The following is a 22,760-nucleotide window of genomic DNA, read 5'->3' on the forward strand; positions in this document are numbered from 1 at the left end:
GGGGGCCGCTCCGCTCCCCCGCTCCCTGAGCGCCACGTCGGGGCCGCCCGCCCCGGGGGCCCGAGGGGAGGTGGGAGGGTTGAGGCGGTGCTGCTGCGGGGCTGAGGGCTTTCCCCCTCTCTTCTCCCATGCAGTTTTCCTTGAAAGAAAAGCGTCGCCCTTTTGGATTTTTGTTTCCCCCGCCCGACGGGACGGCGGGATTCGCGGGGGTTGCTGTGCTCCTCGCCGGGCGCCCTCTTAGGCGGGCATCGTCTTCCAACACGGTTTAGTGGAAAAGCTCGCCCCGAATAACCGGCCGCGGGCTCCTGTTCCCCGGGAGCTGACAGGATTTCGTTTATATTGGGTTTATTTCCAACCACACATGGGTCACAGGCACAAGATTTATGATTTTTTTTTTCCTTCTTTTTCACACACCAAATATGCTCAGAAGCGCCCCAACTCCCCTCGCGCCGCCGTCCAATTCCAACAGGAAAGTATGGTCCCCTTTTGCAAGTTGTGGAGGCAGAGGGAGGACGAACCGGGAACGGGGGGCGAGGGGAAAGGGGCTGGAAGCGGCAGCAGCGGGGGCGGCGAGGCCCCTCTCTCCGCTCCCGCCCAGGAGACTCCTGCCGGGCCGGGGTGTCACGGCCGCATCGGGGGCCCAGACGGGGCATCCCGAAGATGGGAGGTGGGAGGAGGAGTCGCTGTGGGCTGGAAATCTCTCCTTTCCCCCGCTACGAAGTGATGAGACACAACTGTGTTGCTGAGATATTTACAGAATAATAACAAATAAAATAATAATAAATCTGAACCGACTGAAACCGAGTCCGCCGGGTCTGTTAGTAATTTAGCAGAATGGGATTTTCCTTTCTCTCGCCTGCCAATTGATGCTCTTTTCCAAATTTCCACAGCGGGGGAAGCCTGCGATTTTTTACATAATGATTTCAGCATGCGAGGCTGCCTCACTTTTTTTTTTTTTTCCCTCTCCCTGCCTGCCTCCTTCGGTCTCTCGTCTCCCTTCTCTCCCCACCTTCACTTCGCGACCCCGGCGCGCCGCCCGTTCCCCCGCAGGAGGGCACCCGGCTCCCGCAGGCTGAGGGGACCCCGCGGGCGCCGGCGGCGGGGCCAGGGCTGGGCGGGCCGGGGGCTGGGCGGCCGCTGTGCCCCGCGGAGGGGCGGGCAGGCGGCCGGGGCCCGTCGATGCCCGCCGGTGCCCGCCTCCCGCTGGCCGCCCGCCGGCGGCGGGGCCGGAGCCCGGCTGACATCACGGGGCCGGGGCGGGGAGAGGGGCCGGGAGGGGAAGGGAGGTGGGGGGGTGTTTTCCAGCTTTAAAAAGGCGGCGCCGGGCGCGCAGCCCTGCGTCAGAGCGAGACTTCCACGCTCCGCACACTCACTATCCCCGTCCCCCGCCCGCTGCTCCCGGCGGGCGGCAGCGTCCGCCGCCCCGTCCCGCCGCGCAGCGCGGGCAGTGCCTCCGAAGTCCCCACGCACACCCGCCCTCCCCTCCATGCCCCGGCCCCGGGGGGGCGGCGGCGGCGAGCTCCTGTGCCTCCGCGGGCGCGGCCACCACGCCGGGGGCGGCGCGACCCCGGTCGCCGGGTCGTGAAGGCGGGCGGGGGGCGCGGGACAAGGCGGGACAGGCGACAGGGCCAGGACGCTGTGCCGGGCTCCGCCGCCCCGCCGGGTGGATGCCAAGTGCTGCCCCGCCGGCCGCCGCCGCGCCGCCGTCGCGGGACCCATCCAGCGGGAGACAGAGGCCGGCGGCGGCCCCGCAGGACGGCGCCCGCCCGCTCGGCAGCACCATGAAGGCGGCGGAGGAAGGTAACGGGCGGTGCTGCGGGGGGCGGAGGGCGGGCGGCGGTGTCCCCCGGTGTTTCCCCGCGGCGGCCCCTTGCCAATAGGTGTCTCCTTCGCCTCTCGCAAGGCGCCGCCGCTGCTCCCGGCCGCCTCCCGGCGGCCCTGGGCTCGGGCCCGCTCCCGCTGACGGCCCGGCGGGGCTGCGAGAGCGCCTGGGGTCTGGCCAGGGGGACACGCGGCGGAGCGGCTTGGGGATTCCCTCCCCAGCCCCAGGCTTCGTTTTAGAGGAGGTCATTGCAGCCATCCCACGCTCCCGGAGAAAGGAAGGAGTCTCCTCAAATTGCGGGTCCCGGGCAGTGCCAGGCGCCATAGCGGCGCTCCCGCACATCGAGACAGGCGGGCACGCCGTGTCCGGCTGCGGGGCTCAGCTGCCCCGCATGCCCCACGCCCCCGCCGGGGGGCGAGAGCCCTGCCGCCGCCGGCCTGGCTCCGGGGCAGCGCTTGCCCCGCTATCCCAGCTCTCTATCGCGTCTTCTTTCGCTGCCCCTGCAAAGACGAGTGCCCTGAAAAGACAGCGGCAAAGTTTCTGGAGGGAAAAATGGTGGGCGCGGGGCTCAGGAAGGGCTCTGCCCCTCGGAGCTGAACTTGGCCCTGCCAGGGGTAGCGTCTGGCTGGAGCCGGGACCGGCTTCAGCCTCTCCTCTGCCAGTCGGGACATTGTTCTCCCCCTGGAGCATCGTTACCCAGCACCGCTCTTGCCCACCGGCTAAAGTTTCGCACCTCGCTTTCCCTACGGCACCTTTCGGCCTCGCCGCGCCGCCTCCCCCGGCAGCGGGACTCCGCAGGCATCCCCCCCGGGCATCACCTCCGCGCCGCGGCAGGTGCGGGGCAGCTCCTGACTCCCCGTTGCAGGCCCGGTGGCTGCCCTCTGCCGTGCTCCCCCCTGCCCCTCTCTCCTGGCTGCTCCAAAGTTTCTTCCCTATCCGGTGCTCCCGCCGCTTCTGCTGCTGGTGCAGCGAGCCCGCGCGTCCCGGGCAGAGAAAGTTGTGAGGATGTGGAGGGGGGGGGGCGTCCATGTCCGCTGTGTTTATTCCGCAACGTGTGACAACGTGACTCCATTCCCCAGGCTTGTCCGGAAAGCTGGAAGGGCGCTCAGGACTAATTTTATTTATTTATTTATTAACACAGCAGTTTTCACCCCAAAGGTTCGTTTCAGTTGTGAGGATCCTGCCAGTGCGAAAGCTACAAGCGCGGCTGTGACTGTGGCTCCGCTTATGAAGTATGGAGCACCTTTTGGGATGGAAGTTAATTACGCTGTATTTAGTAGCAGCGGCTGGCGTGCCTCTCGCACGCTCGGACATCCGCCTGCTGCACGCACGGCTCTTCCAGTGCTCTGGGCTCCAAGGGCACTGCATACACCCACTTGTAAAAATTACACCCAAAGGCAGCTGACACAAAAAGCGTTCTGCAGCCTCTTGAAAAGGAAAAAAAAAATCCCCCTTCCTTCATTTCTGTGGCATTTCTGATGCCTGTGTTGAAATGCATCAACCCTTGTCGATAGTTCTCTTCCCTGTTGATGTAGTTTGTAAGGGACTAAGAAAATGAGTCCAGCTAGAAAGCGTGACCCAATCCAGGAAACACGTAGGGGAGCCCTGCGCGTCAGGATTGCTGCCTGCAAATTAAGGTGCCACTTGATTGCCAAACTATGACAATCCAAGAAAATACTTTATTTCTTGCTAAGTCTGGGAAGAAACTTGCAAAGAGTCCTAGTGGGAGGGCCCTGCCTTTTTTTTTTTTTTTTTTTTTTTTGAGTGGTAGCAAGGTATGGAGTCCTTTGACTCTAAGATTGCCAGTGGTTATACCAGGTTTAATGCTGTGTACAAGTTAAATTCTCCTTCAGGCTGGGGGGCTGCATCTGGAGCAACCTGCCTGCTGCGTCCCTTGTCGAACTTGCATTGTGGAGTTGGAACAGCTCCGGTTCACTCCAGGGAGAGGCTAAGTGGGCAGCAGCTGAGCTGGTGGGTTGTCCATGGGTCACGCAAGTGCCGTTGGCAGCACGGGAATGGCCTCGCTGGGTTGCATCGCCCCCCCATCGCTCATTTCGCTCTCCCCAGTTTAATGGCAGTGGTTTAAACTGGACTATTAACTGGAGCACCGCTGTAATTCTGTCCCCACATGTGGTATCACTTCGGTTCTAGCTTTTCCATAGCACATCTCTCCTCTTTCTCCAAGGGAAGGGTGCCAATTGAAATATTTCATTGACAGGACTCATTTATGGCACCGACAAATCAAGCTGTCTGTAAATAGTCTGGGACAATTCACCCCCCTTAAAGGTGCCACTTGTGGGAGAGGCAAAGGATCGAGAGCAGCTTGGGAGCTTCTCCTCGCGTCCCTGCCGGGGCGCCCCAAGAGATGGACATCCGGCGCGGACAGGCGGCAGGGAGTGACACCAGGGAAACCGAGAGCCTGGGGGCCAGGATGAGGCGGCTCTCCTGCCTTTAGTCCCTGGGCAGGGGATGAGAGGAGAGGCCCCTGTCTCCGGCTAGGGCGGGCCACCCCCGGCCCGCTCCGGCATCCCGGGGCGAGCACGGTCCTGGCAAGCTGGCAGATACAGGCGGAGGGGTTCCGCTGCAGCCAAGGCCTTTAGCACACTCGGGTGACTCAGCCGGGGGCTGCGAGCGATTGCGAGCACCGAGGGCAACCCCACAGAGGCTGCCTCACCGCCGCCCCCGAGCAGACCCGTCCTCTCCGGGGCAAAGCCCAGCTGGGCTCCTGCGAGAACCCAGCCTGCAGTGCGGCTATCCCGGCGAGGAGGGGAAAAAGCATAATGGGCTCAGATGGAAAAAAATTGTGTTTTCCTGGCACTTTGTAACGGAGATTTCAGTCGTAAGCCTGGAAAATGGTATTCCCTGAGTATAAAAGGGAATACTATTTCCATAACTGCTTTAAATAACTGTTCCTTTTGAAACCCGGCCTGAAGCTCCGGGAACTGAGGACCGGAGCCGAGCCGAGCCGAGCTTATCGGGCGGGCCCTTCTTTGCCTGGCGGGGACCTTCATACGGGCTGGTGTAACCTGACAGAATTGAACTTAGAAAAAAAGTCTTAGTTTACTTTTCCCCTAGTTGATATCTATCCCGTACGAGCGGGAAGGGCGGCAGGCCGGGGCAGCGCCGTGCCTGCCCCGCATCGTCACCTTTGCAGGCGCTCCCCCGGTGCTCGGCGGCTGCCCGGGGACCTTTCCCTCCCTCCCTGGCTCACAGAGGCGGCCGGCAGCGTTCCGAGTCCCGCTTTACTGCGCTTTTTATAGCAGCTGGCACTAGTGGGTGCTGCGACTAAGTGAAATAAATAATGAATAAATGAAAACGGAGCCTCCTGGCTCGCAGACGCGGCGTGGTGGGCACCCACGGAAGAAACCTTAGCAGTCCTCGGTGAAGAGGGGACACGCCGGTGTTCCCTTGAGTGGGCTGAGCAGCCCTCCCCACTGCCCCCTCGCCGAGCGCGGAAGGAGCCGCTTCTGCTCCGCGCTGTTACCGCCGGTCGGGAGCAGGTGAAGTCCCATTGCCCGCCTACCCCGGGCTCCCCATCCTGCCCCTGGGGAGCCGGCGAGCCGCCGGCGGTCTGGAGTCCCCCCCCCCGGTGCCGGGCCCCTCGAGCCGGGGGGGGGCTGCCCGCGGTGCACAGGCTGTGCTGCAGGGGCAGAGCCCCGGGGGGGGGGTAGGAGAGGGGCCGGGCATCGCGGCTGTTTGCATCGACCCGGAAACATCAACAGCGGGCGGGAGGGCGGATCGGAGGCGGCGGCAGCGAGACAGGCCGCCCGTCGGGGCCGGGGTCACGTTACCGAGCTCAGCAGCGGCCGCCGTCCCACGCCGTGCCGGGGCTCCGCACAGCCCGGCCCGCCGGCAGCAGGTGTCCGGGCGCGACGGGGCGAGCCCGACGGGGCGGGTCGGGGCTGGGCCGTCGCCGCTGCCTGGGTGCCGGAGCGTGACGGGGGTCGCGGTGGGAGCCATGACGGGCGTGGAGACCGAGCAGGAGTTCGACTTCGATTTCCTCTTCGAGTTCAAGCACAGTGATGAGGGAGGAGGTGGGTCGCGGCGGGGCGGCCGGGGTACCTCCGGGGGTGCTGGCGGCGGGATGCTGCGGGCAGCCCTCCCTGCGCTGACTGCTTCGGGAGGGGAAAGGCTACCCCCGACCGCGGGGAGCGGGGCGGGGAAGCCGGCAGTCCCGCCCGGACAGGTCGGCCCGGCCCCGGGCAGCGCGTGTCGCCTCTGCTGCGCCGGGAAGCGGCGAGCGGGGCCGCGGCGGCCGGGAGCGGGTCCTGCCCGGGCGGTCGGCGCTCTTCTCGCGGGGTCCTTGCTGCAGCCGGACGAGCCTGCAAGGGGAGACGACCCGGGTAGCCGAGTTTTCGTAACTTCTTTGGTGTTGTTTGAGCTCTGCAGACTCCCGCGTTGGCCCCCGCCTGCAGGCAGCCCGGGACCAGCCAGGCTGAGGACGTGAGGTTCTGGGTCTTGCCCGTTACAGAGATGGGCCGGTTCAAAACGCACTTCAGCCCCCTTCCCCATACCACTTGAGCCGGAGTTAGGCTCAGGGTTTAGCTTGAAGGTCATCTGCAAATAAAAATAACGGGCGCGAATGTGTCACGGGTCTCAACTGTTCCCAACTCTGGTGTCTCGGTCTGGCTGTCTGTTTTTATGACTTCTAACAATACTTGAGGTGGAAATGAGGTGAACAAGCCTGGAATTGGCAGAGAGGAAAAGTTGCCTCTTCCTGGTACGGGGCTGACTTGCAGTGGTGTTGGCGGTAGCGGGTCACTGTAAAATGCTCTCTTCGAAGTAGATGACTTAGCGCTGCCTCAAAGGAGGGCTGTATCTGTGCTTTATTTTTTTCCTATAAATTGAAGCAGGTTCCCAAATCCTTGCCTGCTTATTGCAATTTGCCAGGATGTGGGTAAAGACGTTTGTGCCTTCCCAGCGCTCCCCAATTGCCCAGCTCTCTGCTGCGTTATCAGTGTCCAAATCGTTGTTATGAGCTTCTAGTTTTTAGAAAAAGGCAGTTTTAAGAGTTTCACACCAAGCTTATCAGATGAGTGTCCTAGTAATTAGACACCTCAGTGTCTAAAGTGGAGGGGCAAATTGAGTTTCAAAGTCCTAGTGAGAAAAGTACCTAACTCCATTAGGCAATTTTGAAAGCATGAGTTTAAACATAGACTTAGATGGGGCTTCATCTTTAGAAATGTAAAACAGCCCTCATCTTCTCTGAAGCCCCTTTGAGCTGCAGGTGTTCTGCATTCCTATTTAAGGTATGTAAATAAAAACCAGTGGTGTCCAGTGCCTTGCGGGATCAGCCCATTAATGACAGAAAGGAATAAAACCTTTGTGCTGTGAAATTGGCTAGAGAAAAAAAAAAATTTATACTGGTACAAAGTGAAACGTAATATGTGGGGACATGCTCACAAATCCAGAGGTCCAATTTCTTGTCCTAGTTACACCTAGCATAAGTGTGGATTTGTTGGAGCAGAACTGTTGCAAACCTCCACTGGTCTATCCTACAATGGGATATTAAAATACACTATTAGAAGTGTATTGGTAGTTAGTGCTCTGGTCCCGGCAGCCTCTGTGGATCACGGTTGTAACAGTGACACCATGTTAAGCCTTTTGTCTCTACCAGGACTGTAAAAATACTCTACACAGTTATATTATGTGGTGCAGCATTTTATTTCTACCTGTCTAATTCACCCCAGTGAGGAAAATGTCAGCATGTTATAAATGCTGAATAGGGATATGCATTTAATGAATTTTGTAAATACAGAAATTTTGGAGAAGAAAGTCTTCTTTCAGAAGTTGTAGCTGGTAGGTTTTAGCTCACAAACAAAGGGCTCAGTCCTGTTCCTAGTTCTGGGTTTGGGGCTTTTATATTTGGTGGACATACTTTTTACACGCTGCCTGTAATTTTAAGATACATAAATATGTTTGGAAAGCTTTGGATCTTGCATCTTTCAGTTTTGAATATTATTGTGTGAGTTGTATGACATTATTTTTTCTGGCCCTTTAAAAGCTGGCTTTAACAAAACATGCATAATAGGCTATTCCTTTGCCATGTGAATTAGGGAACTTGTTGCTTGTAGCACTTGAGCCTGTCTTTTAATTAATTTTTTTTAAGCTGGATTACAAAGGCTCATTTGAACTTTTATATTGCCTGTTCATCCTGGGCCACAGATCTCCAGCAGACTGCAGTTTTTGAACTTCATACTAGTCATGCATTAGATTTTAAGTGAACTGCTGAGTTCCACAATGCTTTTCTCTCAGGTAGTAGTCATTCCTGTTATTTTGTTTGTTTACCTATATATTTTTAATACAAGATCCAAAGGCACAGATTCTGCAGTCAGCAGAGGCAAAGCCCACCTGGTGGGTGCAGAGCTGGGGCAGCCTCCTGAGCCCTTGGTCCCCTTCCTGGGCTGTCCGACTGCATAGTGGGAACCAGCTGGAAGAGGTGCCATGGCACCAGTGCTATCCATCTACATGCCCGACCAGGAGACTGTGGAAGGGTATATGGAAGAAAAGCCTAACCAGTGTCCTGGCAGCAGTGTGGTGCCACAGGCATTACCTTCCTCTGGAGCTGGAGGAGGCAGTGAAGGGGTTGAAGCTGCCTTGAAGGCGCTACTCTTGACGCTTTCTCTGAGGTAATTTCTGAGACAGGGAAGATCTTACCACTACTGTACCACTTCAGAGGTTTTTTTCCATGAATAATGAGAGGGAAGTTATGGCAGATGTGGTGACAGAGCGGTGTGGCAGGGCAGCAACAAAAGGTGACTGATTTTGGAAGGAGGAGATTCTGATCCCCCAGACAGATCTGCACCTCGCTGCATCACTGCAGTTGGATTGTCTTGTCAAGTGTTACTTCTTTCTCTATATTTCTTGCCTGTGTGGTTGTTCGAATAGAGCATGAAGCTGCGGCATGTTTTGAATAATCCAGTTGTATTTGTGGCACACTGCAGTGTAATTTAATGACCCTTCCTTAGCAAATGGCCGATCTCTGAAGGCAGACTAGAGAGCGAGTTCAAAAGGTGTTGTTGCTCATTGTTCCTGACTGTTACCTGCCATGACATACATCAGCTGGAACATCGTGGAGTTGCTGTGAAGCTGCCACAGCACATTAATTTTTCCTAAGTACCGTTTGCCTTGGAGTTGTTGCCAGCAAGAAAGGTGAGCGCGGGATCGCAGGAGGATGACACCAGAGAGGGCTGAGCTGATAAACAAGAGAAAGAGAATAGCTGGCTATGCTGGTTACCAGCTTGGAGGCTCCTTTGCATTTGCAGCGCTCCTGGGAGCAGGTTGCCTCAGGAATGGCAGCTGCATTAATTAACACAGCTTTTCCTTATCTCCCTAGGGAAGGTAGGCAAGGATGACTTCTAAGGGAAATTGCCTCCTGGGAGGAAAAGGGACAGGTTCCCTATGTGGACTGGCTGTGGCCAGCTGAGGACATAGAATTTCCCTCTGTCCTGCAGGAAAGTGTTGCTGCTGCCATAATAAACCTCAGGGAAGACTGATGTACTTCTTGGGGCTGGAGCTGGTTGCATTTCCAGACTGCTGAGAAGAGCCTGCACAACAGCATTAGCCAAGTCAGCAACCATTGTCCCTGACGGAAAGACTTTGCTGTCTTTTCCCAGTAAAGCAAAAGGTACTGGTATTAGGGCCCCTGGCTCACATGTGCTGATGACACAGAGCCTCTGTGTATAAGAAAGAATGGGGAGGTTGATTCCTCATCCCACCACTGCTCAGAGCACCGAGTCATGTTATCCTTGGTTGAGGGCTGCCCATCTCCCCATGTGCAGCCCGCCAGTATCTCTGGGTAGCAGAGAGAGTCACATATGCATCCCTGAGGTGAGGGAAGCAGAACTGAAGGAGTCCCTTCAGCAGGCAGACAGTGAGGCTAGGCAGGGATGATATCTTGTAGACCAGCTTTGAGAGGCTGGTCCCTGTAGCGCAACAGGGATGGAGGCACGCAAAAGGCAGGTTTTTTCACTGTGCTGATTCAGAGACCCCATTGGCACAAGACAGTGGTGTGATCTGTCACTGTCCAGGTTTTCCACAGTGGCTGTGCAACTCTACTGTTGCTTTTACACACCCAGAGCTGTTAAATGGTTAGAGTGCTGGCCCAGAGAAAGTGCTGCTGGCAGCACTTGATGTGGCGTGCGCAATAACCAGCAATTTCAATGGAATTTCAGCTGTCGTTGAGTAGTGAGACATCCGTATTTTTCCTTTACCTGGCCTCTGCCAGTTGGGCTGGAGGATAAGTGGTCCCAGAAACCACAGCAGGTCAATACATCCATCTTGTTCCAAAATGCTAGTTAACTGGAACCAGTCGGAAACTTGCTGTAATGGAAATTTTGGTTGTGTATGATTTTTTTTAACGGAACGCAGTTGATCGTGTTCTTTGCTTTAGTCTGCCTCCACTTTTGGGTTTTTGTCCTGTGTTTTTTCTGTATTCCAACTTTTCAGGGAGGGAGTTAGGCTCGCTTACATAAGAACAGATCTCTTGAGCAGTGCTGCAGTCTTTCAATGCTGAAGCGACATTATGTAAAGTATTTGCTTTGAAGGTTCACATAAGAAGCACGTCCTCAAGACAAACTCTGTGTACATCTGCCTCCTGAAATATCTTGTCCTGTGCTGTTCAGTTAGTGACATTTTCAGTGATGCTAGTCTGCAGCCTCTCCCCCAGCGTGGCATGCCTGTGGGCTGGGTTGTTAAGGAGAACTGTGCTTTTGTGTGTTGTGCCATGTCCCTCCATTTCAGCTAGGTATGTTGCTAAGTGAGTATATTTGTGCAGCACCTCATGTCATTCTTTGTTGTTTGTTTGTTTTCTTCCAGAACACTATAATTATACATCTTCAAATGTAAATACTGGCTTGCCTCTAAATGTGGCACATTCCTCATTGTCAACTCCATGTCATGGCCTGCAGACATCAAATCCCGTCATTTCAGTTGTCCCATCGACAAACCATCCTTCTGGATATGGAGGACACATTGACAGCGGGGCCTCTGAGTACTACCTGCCGCCAAACATGAGACCTAATGGAGCTCCAGCACTGGAGAGCCCTAGAATTGAAATCACCTCGTACATGGGACTGCATCATAACAACAACCAGTTTTTCCATGATGAGGTTGAGGAGGCCATCCCAAACCCCAAGCGCTCGCCTTCCACTGCCACTTTGAACTTACCGAACATCGAAGCATACAGAGACCCATCCTGCCTGAGTCCAGCGAGTAGCTTGTCTTCCAGAAGCTGCAACTCTGAAGCGTCTTCCTATGAGTCCAACTACTCATATCCATACACTTCACCTCAGACCTCTCCGTGGCAGTCCCCGTGTGTCTCTCCGAAGACCACCGACACAGAGGAGGGCTACCAGCGCAGCATGGTGGCCTGTACTTTGCTCAGTTCTCCAAGGCACTCTCCATCAACCTCTCCCAGAACGAGCATCACAGAGGAGAACTGGCTGGGGGCTCGCAACTCCAGGCCTCCGTCTCCCTGCAACAAGAGGAAGTACAGCCTCAACGGCCGGCAGACCTCCTACTCCCCACACCACTCCCCCACGCCTTCTCCACAAAACTCGCCCCGGGTGAGTGTCACAGACGAGACGTGGCTGGGGAACACCAACCAGTACACCAGCTCCGCCATCGTCGCTGCCATCAATGCCCTCACCACTGACAGTACCATAGATATGAACGATGGGATTCCCATCAAGTCGAGGAAGACCGCCATTGATCACACCCCATCCATGACTCTCAAAACTGAACCAGCTGGCGAGGATCACGGGACCGTATCGCCAACTGCCGATTTGTCACCAGAAGACTTCTCCAGCTTTCAGCACATCAGGAAAGGAAACTTCTGTGAGCAGTACCTGTCTGTGCCACAGCATCCCTACCAGTGGGCCAAACCAAAGTCTCTGTCTCCGACATCCTACATGAGGTAAGGAACCCTGACTTAGAGGACAATCCGGGTAATATCTTCATTGCATGCCTTTTTTTCCTCCTTCCCCTTCCTGTCTCTGCTTCCTGCCAAATCTGCCCATCCACTCACTCCGCTTAACCGTATCTTGTGATGCTGCCTCTGTTGTTGGTTTGGTGTGACCATGAGTAAAGCCCTGAAGGGTAAAAGAAGTTGGCCATGCACAGCTTGTAACTGGTTATCAGCTTCTCAGGGGATGAGTCCCAGGCTAGTCAATCCTGAAATGGGGTATTTGGAAGCTTGTCAGGCAGCAGGACAATTTGGTGCTGTCAAACCTCTGGCTTTAGTTAATAAGGTTCACCATGTCTCAGTATGTTTATATTGCAGGACAAGGACATGTTCTCATTATGGTGGCTGTTATAGGGCCTTTTACATGTATGCTTTATACACAGTGAATACAAATAGAGTAAGAATGTGGTTCTTTTGTGAATTATTTCAGTTCATCTGAAATTATTGCAGTTGATCTGAAGGCTGTCTGTCAGTTTTTTCCTGTCTATGTTGGACAGTGATTCTCTTTTTTCCCCTCTTCACTGCTATTTTTATATTTAAAGAAGTAAACCTAATTTGTTCAGCTTGTAGGAGTCAATACACTAGTCACATTTATTTATCACGAGAAGACTCTGGGTAGGAAGCAGCACAGAATAGCCAGAATTTGAGTTACATCTCTTGCATTCTCTTTCCGTCTCAATTACAGGCTTTATTTTGGAGTCTTCTGAAGGCTGTATATGCAGAAGCATGTGGTGCCGGAAAATAGTTAGGCTTTCCAAAGGTTTGCAGGCTGTTCCCAGTCCCTGGTGGTGACGGTCACCTTTCGTCTTCCTCCCCAAGCACACCTGGCTTCTTGCTTTTGACAGCGAAGCTGCCTTTCTCAAAATGAAAGCAGTGAGCACATAGCTGAAATGTTTTAATTAGCAATGCATTCCCTGGCTCTCAAACTTGTCAGTCTCACTTTTCACAAGCCAGCACCTCTCTGCCATGTGCCATCTCCCAAAACTGAGGTGGAACAGTCTATGGCCTTTTGTGTTACAGTACATTCCCCTTCCTCTTCGTTCTCCTTCTTCCTCCTTTCTGCATTTCCCAAGGTCCTTTCAAGATCCCGTCTCACTTCAGTGCTGGGAAATGCAGCAACTCCTTTGGGTCTGGTTGAGCCACCCAGAGTTAGGCACTCACTGCTTTTCAGAGCAGAGATGGAGACTTTTAACACCAGGCAAATTCTTCAGAGCCTTCTCACCTACTTAAAAAAGGCCTTTTATTTTCTCCCACTGCCATGCCAAGTAGCCCACGTTCATCAGAGAGGCCGGCCGTTGGCTGCTGCATTGGGAGCAGCTTTTTGCCGATGACTTCAAGGGCAGGAATAGGACAGTTTTCCCAAACAGGCTTTTATCTTTCCGTTCCAGTGAGCGGCCGTAGGCCGTCAGGAGGCACCCGGTGTGCCTGTGCGCTAACACAAACAAGAAAGGTGAAGTGTACAAAACGAAGCCCCACTATGTTGTGTATTTAACGTTTTTTTTCCACTGTTTTGGTCTTGCATAAAATATGTTTCCTGGTTCGCAATATGTTTCCATGTGATCTCATTAACTTGTGCTCTAGGGCAGTTGGAAGTTACTGTTGAAATGTGATTTTAAGTTATTTTACCAATCAGATACACTGGCTGTGCTTCCTTCCACCAAAAATACCTCTCATTTTATGTATGTGAAAGTGCTGGGCAACTGAGCACGGACGTCAACAGGATCACAGCCTACGCAACAGAAACTGTTATTTTAAATCTTTCCAAAAAATTGGTTAAGAATTTGTCACAACAGAGCTGGATTTTTTTCCTGTTATGTTACACATCTGTTCTATTTCAAACACGAAGGCTGAAGGGGTGGATTCCAGCAAACAACTCGGGCTCCAAAATCTACCCGGTCATAATGATTTTGAGATAACCAGATTTGATTACCTCCTCTGTCTCTTCCTGAATATGTGGTACAGTTTTCATCAAAAGCCAGCATGCCTTGGAAAATCACTGATGCCTTTCCCTCCCTCTCGTGCATTCCCATCTCTTTGGGGGCAGAAGGGAGCAGGCTCAGGCAGACCATCGGCCCAGGTGCTGTCTCCTTTCCCAGTGTTTTATGGTGGGCACCAGTTTAAAAGGGAAACTGCTTTTTGGTATTGTTTCTAAAATTGATGATGTTTTTAATTTGTCATAGTCGAAGTTCACTCTGTTTTAGGCTTTTCGGGTCCTGGAGGAGGGCAATAGTAAGAGTATATAATGAGAGTATAATAATGTGTGCCTTAACAGAAATAGAGTCTTTATTTGTTTTGTGCTTTCTTTAGTTGCTTACAAGGACTGTGAGCTTGGATGCTCAGCCCAGTCCCCAGGCTGTGGGCTCTTTGGTTCTGATCTGGGCTCACACATCCCCCTCAAAAACTATAACCATACCTGCATAGGACCTGGCACACATGTTCACAGGAGCACAAGACAGGATGGGAGGGTAGAGCCTGACCCTGCAGCCAAGGCAAAAACTGCACAGGTAAACCCAGGGCTGCTGGGGATTTGCCCACGGTCCATTGGTTGCAGCCCAGGACCTCACACCAAATCCTGGGATGTAGAAAATACTTAGAGACCAAGCAGAGATTTCAGAAAAGGCTTTGCAACAAACCCTGAGGTAGTGATGAGAATTGTACCTTTTCTAGACTAAAATGAGTTACCTGAATATACCAATCTGCCTCAAAAAATCCTGGAGGTAAATCATGATGCAGAGAGTCAAGAGATGGTCTTTTTGAAATTTTTTTGTAGCTTTTATCTCCAAGGCCTTTCTCAATTTCATTGTTTATACATTGTGCTGTCTCACTCAAATGCAAGAAGTTTCCGTCTCTTAGAGTTAACGTAGCAAATAGATTTAAAAGAAGCACTCTACTAGGCAGTTATTGTATGAGCAGGTGATGCTCTGTGTTTCTCCAGCCCTTGCTGTCTCAGTGATGTTCCTTCTGCATCGTTTTTCCATCACTCCTCAGTGCTGTGTAATACAGAATAAAATGGGCAAAAATTTCAAACCCAAAATGGAGTATAGGACTGGACTTCTGCCCGCGGCTATGGGTGCACTGTTAGTTACTATTTCCAAACTAAAATCCTATTCGTTTATTCTTTGCCCAGTCATTATCAGGTCCTAAATCACCCTGTATCACAACAGAGAGTATAGGCACTCACCAAAGTGCCATGTTTCTGAGTATCTTACACATTTCACATGACTTTTTCATCACCTGTTGTATTTGACTAAACACAACCTGAAATTTTCTGGAGGCAGTTTCTTACTCGTTGAAAAGTAATGCACTGTAGTTATTTCAAGTGTCGTCAGATTAATCCAAGAAGTGTGTTGGTCTTTAACACTTCAGTTTGCACTAAATGTAGTGTTTTTCAGGGGGAAGTGGAACAGAAATGGTTGGGTTTGTTGGTTGGGCGTATGGCACATATGAGGTCTACCACACCAAAAGGAGCTTCCAGGAATAGACAGGTGGCTTATAAAAGCTCTCTACTGTATTTTCTTGAGCAGTTTATTTTTTTTAACTGTCGAAAGCTACATTTTCTTTAGCTGCAGTCTCTTTTTCAACCTCAAAAATATACATGTATGTTCTTGTCCTCACAGACGCACGGTCGTGTAATTTTACATATGGAGGCGGAAGTTTGCACCTAGAGAATGTATGGCTGGATACCTGTCTGCGAGTTGCAAAAGCACATTTAACTTCATCTGCATCATTGGGCTTGTTCATTTTTTTGTGTATTTTTTTGCATTCCACTTTTGGGACTGTGACAGTATTAAACTGAAGCAAGCAAAAATTGAGACCCAAACCATATAGTTTCCTTACAAACCATGGTTTTAAAATGTTGCAGACCTTTTAGTTCTTTCTTTTGGTTTGTGGACCTTTCAGATGCTTTTGATTTTGCCTTTTTATTTATTTTTTTTAATAGATGTTTTGTTCCAGATCATGAGATAGAGGACAACTTTACTTGGGAGAAGTTAAGTTTCACAAGAAGCTGGGAGTTTCTGAAGGTGGAAAAAAGCAATCTTAAGATGAGATAGTCACCGGTGTAGCAGCACCGGATTTGCTGACCTGTGCATTTATCACGAACTTGCGTGTTTATGGCAAGTGAGAGGAAGTTCCTCAGACAAAGCAAAGGCAGGGCTGTCTGGGCAAGACTCAGTGAAGTGGAGACTTGTGTGGTGGTGACCATCTCCTGGGACTCGTTAGTGTTAATTGAGGGGCCGGGGCTGGGAGTGGACAGGGAAGAGCCTGAAATGCCTCTAACGTTTTTCTCTTTCCTGCTATATTCCTGCTGGATGAGGATATTTGGATGCTTCAACAAGTTTGGTTTGCCACCATGTAGCAGCGGCTTTCAGTTACGTTTTGTTGCTGTACCATAAGGCTGAAGACTACTTGGAAGCCTGTCTCAGTAAACTGATATATTTTTGTTTGTTTGTTTGATTGATTTAATCCTCCCCACGCTTTCTCCTGACTGTTTTTCAGTTCATTCAAACGCCCATGTGAGCATCTTATTAATGGCCCTCCTTCACCAACTCATTTTAGCACCTTGTGATTCTAAATTCAGAATGAGCAGACATGCGATGCCAGCCACTTGTTATCTCCATTCCCACAGCGATAGTTTCTTGTTCTTTCTCTAGGACAACAAATGCAAAACTTCCCATGCAAATCAATCTCTGAATGTGAATTTTTAGGACAGTAGTGTGAAGTATTGTTTGGGAGTATGACAACAACGACTCATGTTTTCAGACTTCAGCCTGAGGAATTCCAGTGCGATGCATGCACTTCACGGAGGAGCTACTTGCTTCACATGCCAGCAAAATACAACCGAGTATCTATTTTAACAGCTCGCAGCCAGATTGCTCAATTGTCAGACAGGAAATGCAAAAAAGGAGAGAGCAAAATCTACCCACATTAATTCACAGGTGAACTATAAAGCAGGTGTATTATTCTGACCACAGTCAAGTTGATGGACACGTAGCCATCATTGTTGTTTTCTTACTCTTTCAAAATCACACACAGGGATCTTTCACAGGCACGCACTTCGATGTGAGACCCGGGTAATGAATAATAAATGGTAACCATATTTGCATTTGGTGCACAGTTGGAACAGATTCAAGCTAGTAGCCTGGTAAAACTTTCAGCAGCCCTATGATTTCTCTAGTTTGTGTTTTTGTTTCTAAAGGAAAACTCTTTCTCAGAAAAAATAAGTTTAGCATAGGATACCCAGTCTCAGCCACACTCTTTCTAAGTCACTTACTTTAGTTTGAATGCTGAAAGAGACTTACCATCCTCCTTTCCCAGGCTTATGCCACTGTCAGACAGCTGTCTGGGGTAGATGGCTTCGTGCTGTGGTACTTGGGCGAGGAGCAGGATTAGTCCCAGTGTGAGGTTGGCGGTTGTTCTGATGCCTCCTCTGCACAGCAGCTTAGTTTGGGACAAAAATGTTTATAAATCTCAACCTTTCAAGCAACCTTGGGCATCTAGTGGCTTAGAAAGCGTAATGGTAATTTAATTCCCAAATGCATAGCAGCCATGTGAAAATGGAGCTTAAACCCCTCTTCAAAGTTTAGCGTAAGTTTTTGGCTTTGTTTCCTCCCTGTCTATATTCAGTGTGCTGCTTAGTATCTTTTTTTTCTTTTTTTTTTTCTTTTTGGTAACTTGATAAATCTTTCTGCTAAAGGCAGAAGTCAGCCAGACTGGATAATCTGTTTTTGATTTAATCATATTGTGTATCTGGTGTATGCAAAATAAATCACTATTCATCTGGTTTTTAATCTGATTTATGTAGTACAGAGTTATATTGAGCCAGTTTTCTACAGCCTAGCACCAGGTTTTGTGACCCACCTTGAAGCAACTATACCTCATTACAGCATTTAGGAGGACTAGAGTGAAATTTATTAGGGCATAGAAAGGAATGGGGCATATTTTCAGCTGGTAGAAAATGCAACCTGAGGGAAGTACACTGATGCATATTTGATAGGAAGGCTGTGTGAAGACCTCTTATTTCTCTTTGTGACTCCTGTGGAGGAGTTCTTCTCTCCCCCATGTGATGCCAGCTAGATGAGGTAGTTTGGGCCTTTTCAAATTGATAATGCTTATTTGCAGCAACCAGATTTGATTTTACCACTGCACCATTAGCTTGGTGGCTTTTTCCTTTAACCACATTTAGCTGCAGGAAATTAAGTGCATGATGAAGATAACCTAACATAGGAAATAGCTCTGACAGCCCTAGTCTGTGACACTGGTAAATGCATCACTCTGCTTCCTTTATCAGGAAAACTCCCATTAATTGTCAATTTATAATCGGACAGGTAGCATTTTGGAATTTTGATGGTAGGTTTCAGGCTAACAATAAACTGTATTTTTATTTTCAGGCTTTACTTGAAAACATGAATTTTACAACTTAATTATACTGACATTTTCAGGTGCTGATTTGAAAGGGGGTTTTTTGTGCATTTTTTCTTTTGTTCTTTTTTTTTTTTTAAGAGCTGTATTTAATTATGAAACTAATGCTTGCTTCCATGTATCTTAAAATAAACCCAATGCTCTTCACTGGAGATCTACATGCTGCCGGTCAAAGTTGTCCTTTTTAATTAAGTGCTAAAAGTTTCTAATCTGATAGATGTTGTGTCCTCAGAAGAAAGAAGATCCATCAAGTGAGAATTTACTTAAAACCAGAAAAATCTGTTTAAAAATGTGTGCTGATCATCACCAGGAGAGACACAGCTGTTTTGCTCTGCTCTTTGTCATTTATCATTAGTCAAATATGGTTTATCCAGAATTTTTTTTTGAGATTTTTTCAGACTGAAGTATGTGTACCTAAAGTGCTGGGCAAAGAGTAGTGGCTACATACCATGGCCAATTGACTGTAATTTTTTGCTATTCCTTTGCTCTTTGTATGAGTATCTAGTAGCAGAAGAGCTTCCTGTCACCCTCAAGGTGGGTCTTGGCCATTTTGGGGGAAAGGTTTGCGCGGGAACTAAGGAGGTGTAACATCCTGCCTGTAGCTGAGGCTGGGGTTTCCATGTGTGGAGGGGTGGTAGCCAAATTCAGGGTTTGTCCCTGGCAGGATCTTGCCACTGTGAGAGAGTGACCAGCTGGCTTCTGCTGTATCCAGATGTTCATGGCAGGTGGAGGCCTGCACAGAGGCAACGTCTTTCTTTTGGATGAGCTCCCATTTAGGCAGAGCTGGGAGCTATGTGGTTGCTTTCTTCTCTCCTCCTCTGTTATTAGGCTGCATGTCCTGAGGGCTGGAGAGCAGAAGAGGTGGGAATTTGGAGCCTGCAACTTGTCAGCAAACTGTCCTGGGGTTGCAGGGGGTGCCCAGGGAGCAAGATGGTTGTGGTCCTCTACCAGGGCTGGGACTTGGCAGCTCCAGCTGACCCCTGTAATGTGTGTAGTGTGTGTTCATAGGCCTGCAAGTCACATAGCTCAGATTTATAAGCGATGAGAAAAGATAACATAGAGAAACTTAGCACCACCTGAAGTCTCATAAGTGCATAGGCACATGTGCACTAGCGGGTGCAGGTTAAATATGCTGGTGATACAGGGCTGGATAAGTACCCCAAAAAACCTAAAAGGCAAAGCAGAAAAAATTCTGGTGCTAGTGGTCAAAGTCCCTGTCCTGCCATGGGAGACAACAGGGGTGCCCTGGGGAATGTGAGAGCTGTAATGCCTGAGAAGTCATAAGTGCACTGAAGTGTGGATCACTGGGATGGTAACATGGAGTATTCAGTCTCTAGCTGAACATGTGCTTTTACTATACACATCCAGTGTAGAAGCTCTTGTGCATCCTTTCCCTCTCAGGGAGCTTGTTTCAGCTGTGATTCACGCAGCTCACACTGTCCTTGCACCCCAGCAGTGAGGCGAGAGACCAGTTAATCCCCAGTGTCCAGCCTTCTCCCAGGCTGGGGACAGCTAATAAGCCCTTCAGCTTCCTCACCTGTGTGCTGTGGTGGGACAAGTTCTCTTGGGGTGTCAGGGAGCCTACAGAGGGTTGAGGACCACGATTTTCTGCTTGCTGGTCACCTTCTCTGTGCTGATGGGAGAAATAATAAAGTTTAATGTAAGAGGGCAGGGTAGTATGTTGCACTTGTGCCGTTTAACTGCTCGTAAAGACTTTTGAAGGACACCCAGTGAAGAGAATTCAACAAAGAAAAGAACATAGAGTTGACATGAAATTAGTGATTTAATTGTGAAGCTTTCTGCTTCTATTTTAACATTGATAAGTTTGTCTCAGGCGTACTGTTTCTACGGTGCTTTTTTGTTTCTTTTCTTTCAACCCAAAGCATCAACTTGGCATTTCTTACAGGTCTCCTGGCTGTTTTCAAGTGTGGTTTTATACTGGAAGGGGATTTCTAAGAATGACACTTTCCCACCATCACATGCTCTTGGGCCTGCTTGCTTTTGTGATGGTAATGAGTCCTTAGTATTTTAGTTAATTGTAGAGTCAATACAGAGCCAGAAGAGTGAGCTGCATTTTCTTCAGACTTGAACATCACCATCAGGATTCATAAGCAAGTTCTGACTTCAGAGCTTGCTCCCCTGCAGTGCATTAACCCCAAAGAGATCAACTTTGCTTTGAGGCTCTAGGATGTGTTTTGTGTTGGGAAGGAAGCAGGGAAATGGCTTTTTTTCTTCTTTCCGCCCTGTGTAAACTGATCAGATTTGTTGAAATCCATTTTCACAGCAGAAAGCCTCTTCCTAAAATTCATCTGTGTTTTTCTGCCTACCTTTCTTCTTTTGGTTCAAGAGTCAATATAATAAGATATTTGTAAGCTGTGTCTTAAAATTTTTCCATTTTGGTTACAAATCAGATACCATCTGGACCGTCAGATATGCTTGACCCATAAATCTTCATAAAATAATTATTACCTTCTAAATTACTTATGTCATGGCATTATCCTTATTGATGAAATTTTAAATGTAATATGGTGAAGGATGAACTGCAAAACACGGTCTCTAAAGTAATAGTGCTGGATGCTTGTGGTTTGTGCTAGTGCCCTTGATGTTAATTTTTAATCCATTTTCCTTTCCATTTTAGCCCATCCCTCCCTGCCCTTGATTGGCAGCTGCCATCTCACTCAGGACCTTATGAACTACGTATTGAAGTGCAGCCGAAATCCCACCACCGAGCCCATTACGAGACGGAAGGCAGTCGAGGGGCTGTGAAGGCATCTGCAGGGGGCCACCCTATTGTGCAGGTATCAAATTGTGTAATGAGCAGCACAGGTTGTTTATCTCAGTGTTCTGTGGTGAACACTCTTTCTTCTCTAAAACCAAAAAGCGATGGGAGATTTTTCCTGTCCTCAAGGATTACTGCACACGAGTGTGCCTTAGAGCATATTTTAAACTGGGTGGACCAAGCCTTTGGTAAAAACAAGGCAAGAGCATCCACTTGCTCTTAGCAATGTGAATGAATACAGAGCAAGAGGATTGCTACTCTGTCTGTGTAGGACTCAGTGAGTGTTCAGCTGGCAAGCAGTGACCACGAACCTATCTGTGCAGTCAGATTCCAGACACACAGTTTATACTGAGATCAGCTGGGGATGTGCCTCGGTACATTTAGTCCTTAACTTGCAGTTGGATCTAATCAGAACTGTGAACACATGTTGGAGTGCAGAGCTGTAGCAGTGATGTAGAAGTATGTCACTGGTTTGGATGTTGCAGTGAGTTCTGAGCAAAGGGAGGCACTTAAAGTTTGTTCTGTTCAGTTCCTAAACCCCTTCCAGCTGCTCTGGAAAGCATCTGAGGTCTGAATCTAGTCTTATGAATTGTATCAAGCTCTTCGGTTACTGTGTATAAAGCATTTAATTTAATAGCACTCTAAACTGACCTTTAATTCATTTATATGACTAGTCTCATTCATTTTTTAAAGGACTTTGCTCAGGAGTGGGAAAAACAAGATTTAGTTGTTTAAAACAAAAAAAGAAAAAGTAGTGGGAGAGTGTGGGACAGAGTGCCTGTCCCTCTTCAGCTGCTGCTTTCTCACCCAGCAGTTAAACTTCCAGTGTTGTCTGTCAGGGTTGTGACCCTCTGTGCAGCGGAGCCCAGGTTTTGTCACTGCCCAGACATCACAGGATCCATGGGTGCCAGGGCACTGCCGCCGTGCTCACACTGCTTGGGTCTGTGCCACAGACCTTCTTGTAGGAGCAATGGCTTGTTGAAAGCCCGGACGGCTGGAGATGATGTACGGACTACACGTGCAGGGCTCGTGCGTGTTTACTTATTTGGTGTAAAAGCTTGTTAGGAAACACATCATTAGAAGGAAGGATGGGAGGCTGAGATGACACTGGTCAGAGAATGCTGCTGCAGAATGTGTGTGCTGCTGTGGCAGCTGGAAAAGGAAAGTGAGGAGAGTTGTCAGCAGCAAACACAGTTCACTCTTTAGCTCTGCCAGAACTCGTCAGTGACATAGGATTATGGAAGTCGTCTGCTGGAAGCTGAAAGGTTTTAGCAGAGCATTTGTCAACGATATTAAAGAGGGGCTTGTGGCAGACATGTGTGATGACAATTAATGCCTACTCTGTTTGTGGCTTCATGCAAGGAAATGCAAATGGGGAGGCAATCAATTTGCAATGGCCAGCCTGGCGTTTAAAGTTTCTGATGTGCTTTTTGGAAAGACTGAATGTGATGCCAGCATTTAATTGGACTAAATGTGTCCAGACATTTCCCCTCTCATTCCCTGTCCCCGTCTGTCAGGAGTGAGCATACTGCTTCCAAGCACAAACAAGTACTTGTCAGAAAAGAGGAGAGGAAGCTATGGAAGGGCATGAAGGGAGAGGGGAGGAAGCAGACAGTCCTAGCCCTGTCAATTTGCTCTACTGGTTTAATAAGGATTGATGTATTTTTCAGTCTTTTTATTATGACTTGGACATCCTTTTCTCCAGAAAGAACAGAAACATAAAGGGCGCCTGAAAAAGCTGCTCCATGCTGATGTTACCGTCATGGCCAGTTATC

The 22,760-nt window shown here is 49.9% G+C and overlaps 1 protein-coding gene across 4 annotated transcripts in view; it reads left to right on the forward strand.

Moving 5' to 3' along the window:
* The first annotated feature begins 1,667 nt into the window (after positions 1 to 1,667).
* Positions 1,668 to 22,760, forward strand: part of NFATC1 (nuclear factor of activated T-cells 1) — a 110,700-nt gene continuing 89,607 nt past the window's right edge. For 2 of the 4 annotated variants that reach the window (XM_017822643.1, XM_017822661.1), the window contains exons 1-3: positions 1,668 to 1,800; positions 10,640 to 11,738; positions 20,845 to 21,004. In XM_017822643.1, the coding sequence (XP_017678132.1) occupies positions 1,668 to 1,800; positions 10,640 to 11,738; positions 20,845 to 21,004 (1,392 nt within the window). Of the gene's footprint in view, positions 1,801 to 5,772; positions 5,857 to 10,639; positions 11,739 to 20,844; positions 21,005 to 22,760 lie in introns of those variants that run through there. The other 2 variants (XM_017822652.1, XM_017822670.1) reach the window with 1 other exon arrangement.

Source organism: Lepidothrix coronata, unplaced genomic scaffold, assembly GCF_001604755.1.
Source record: "Lepidothrix coronata isolate B3197 unplaced genomic scaffold, Lepidothrix_coronata-1.0 Scaffold3, whole genome shotgun sequence".
Taxonomy (NCBI): Eukaryota; Metazoa; Chordata; class Aves; order Passeriformes; family Pipridae; genus Lepidothrix; species Lepidothrix coronata.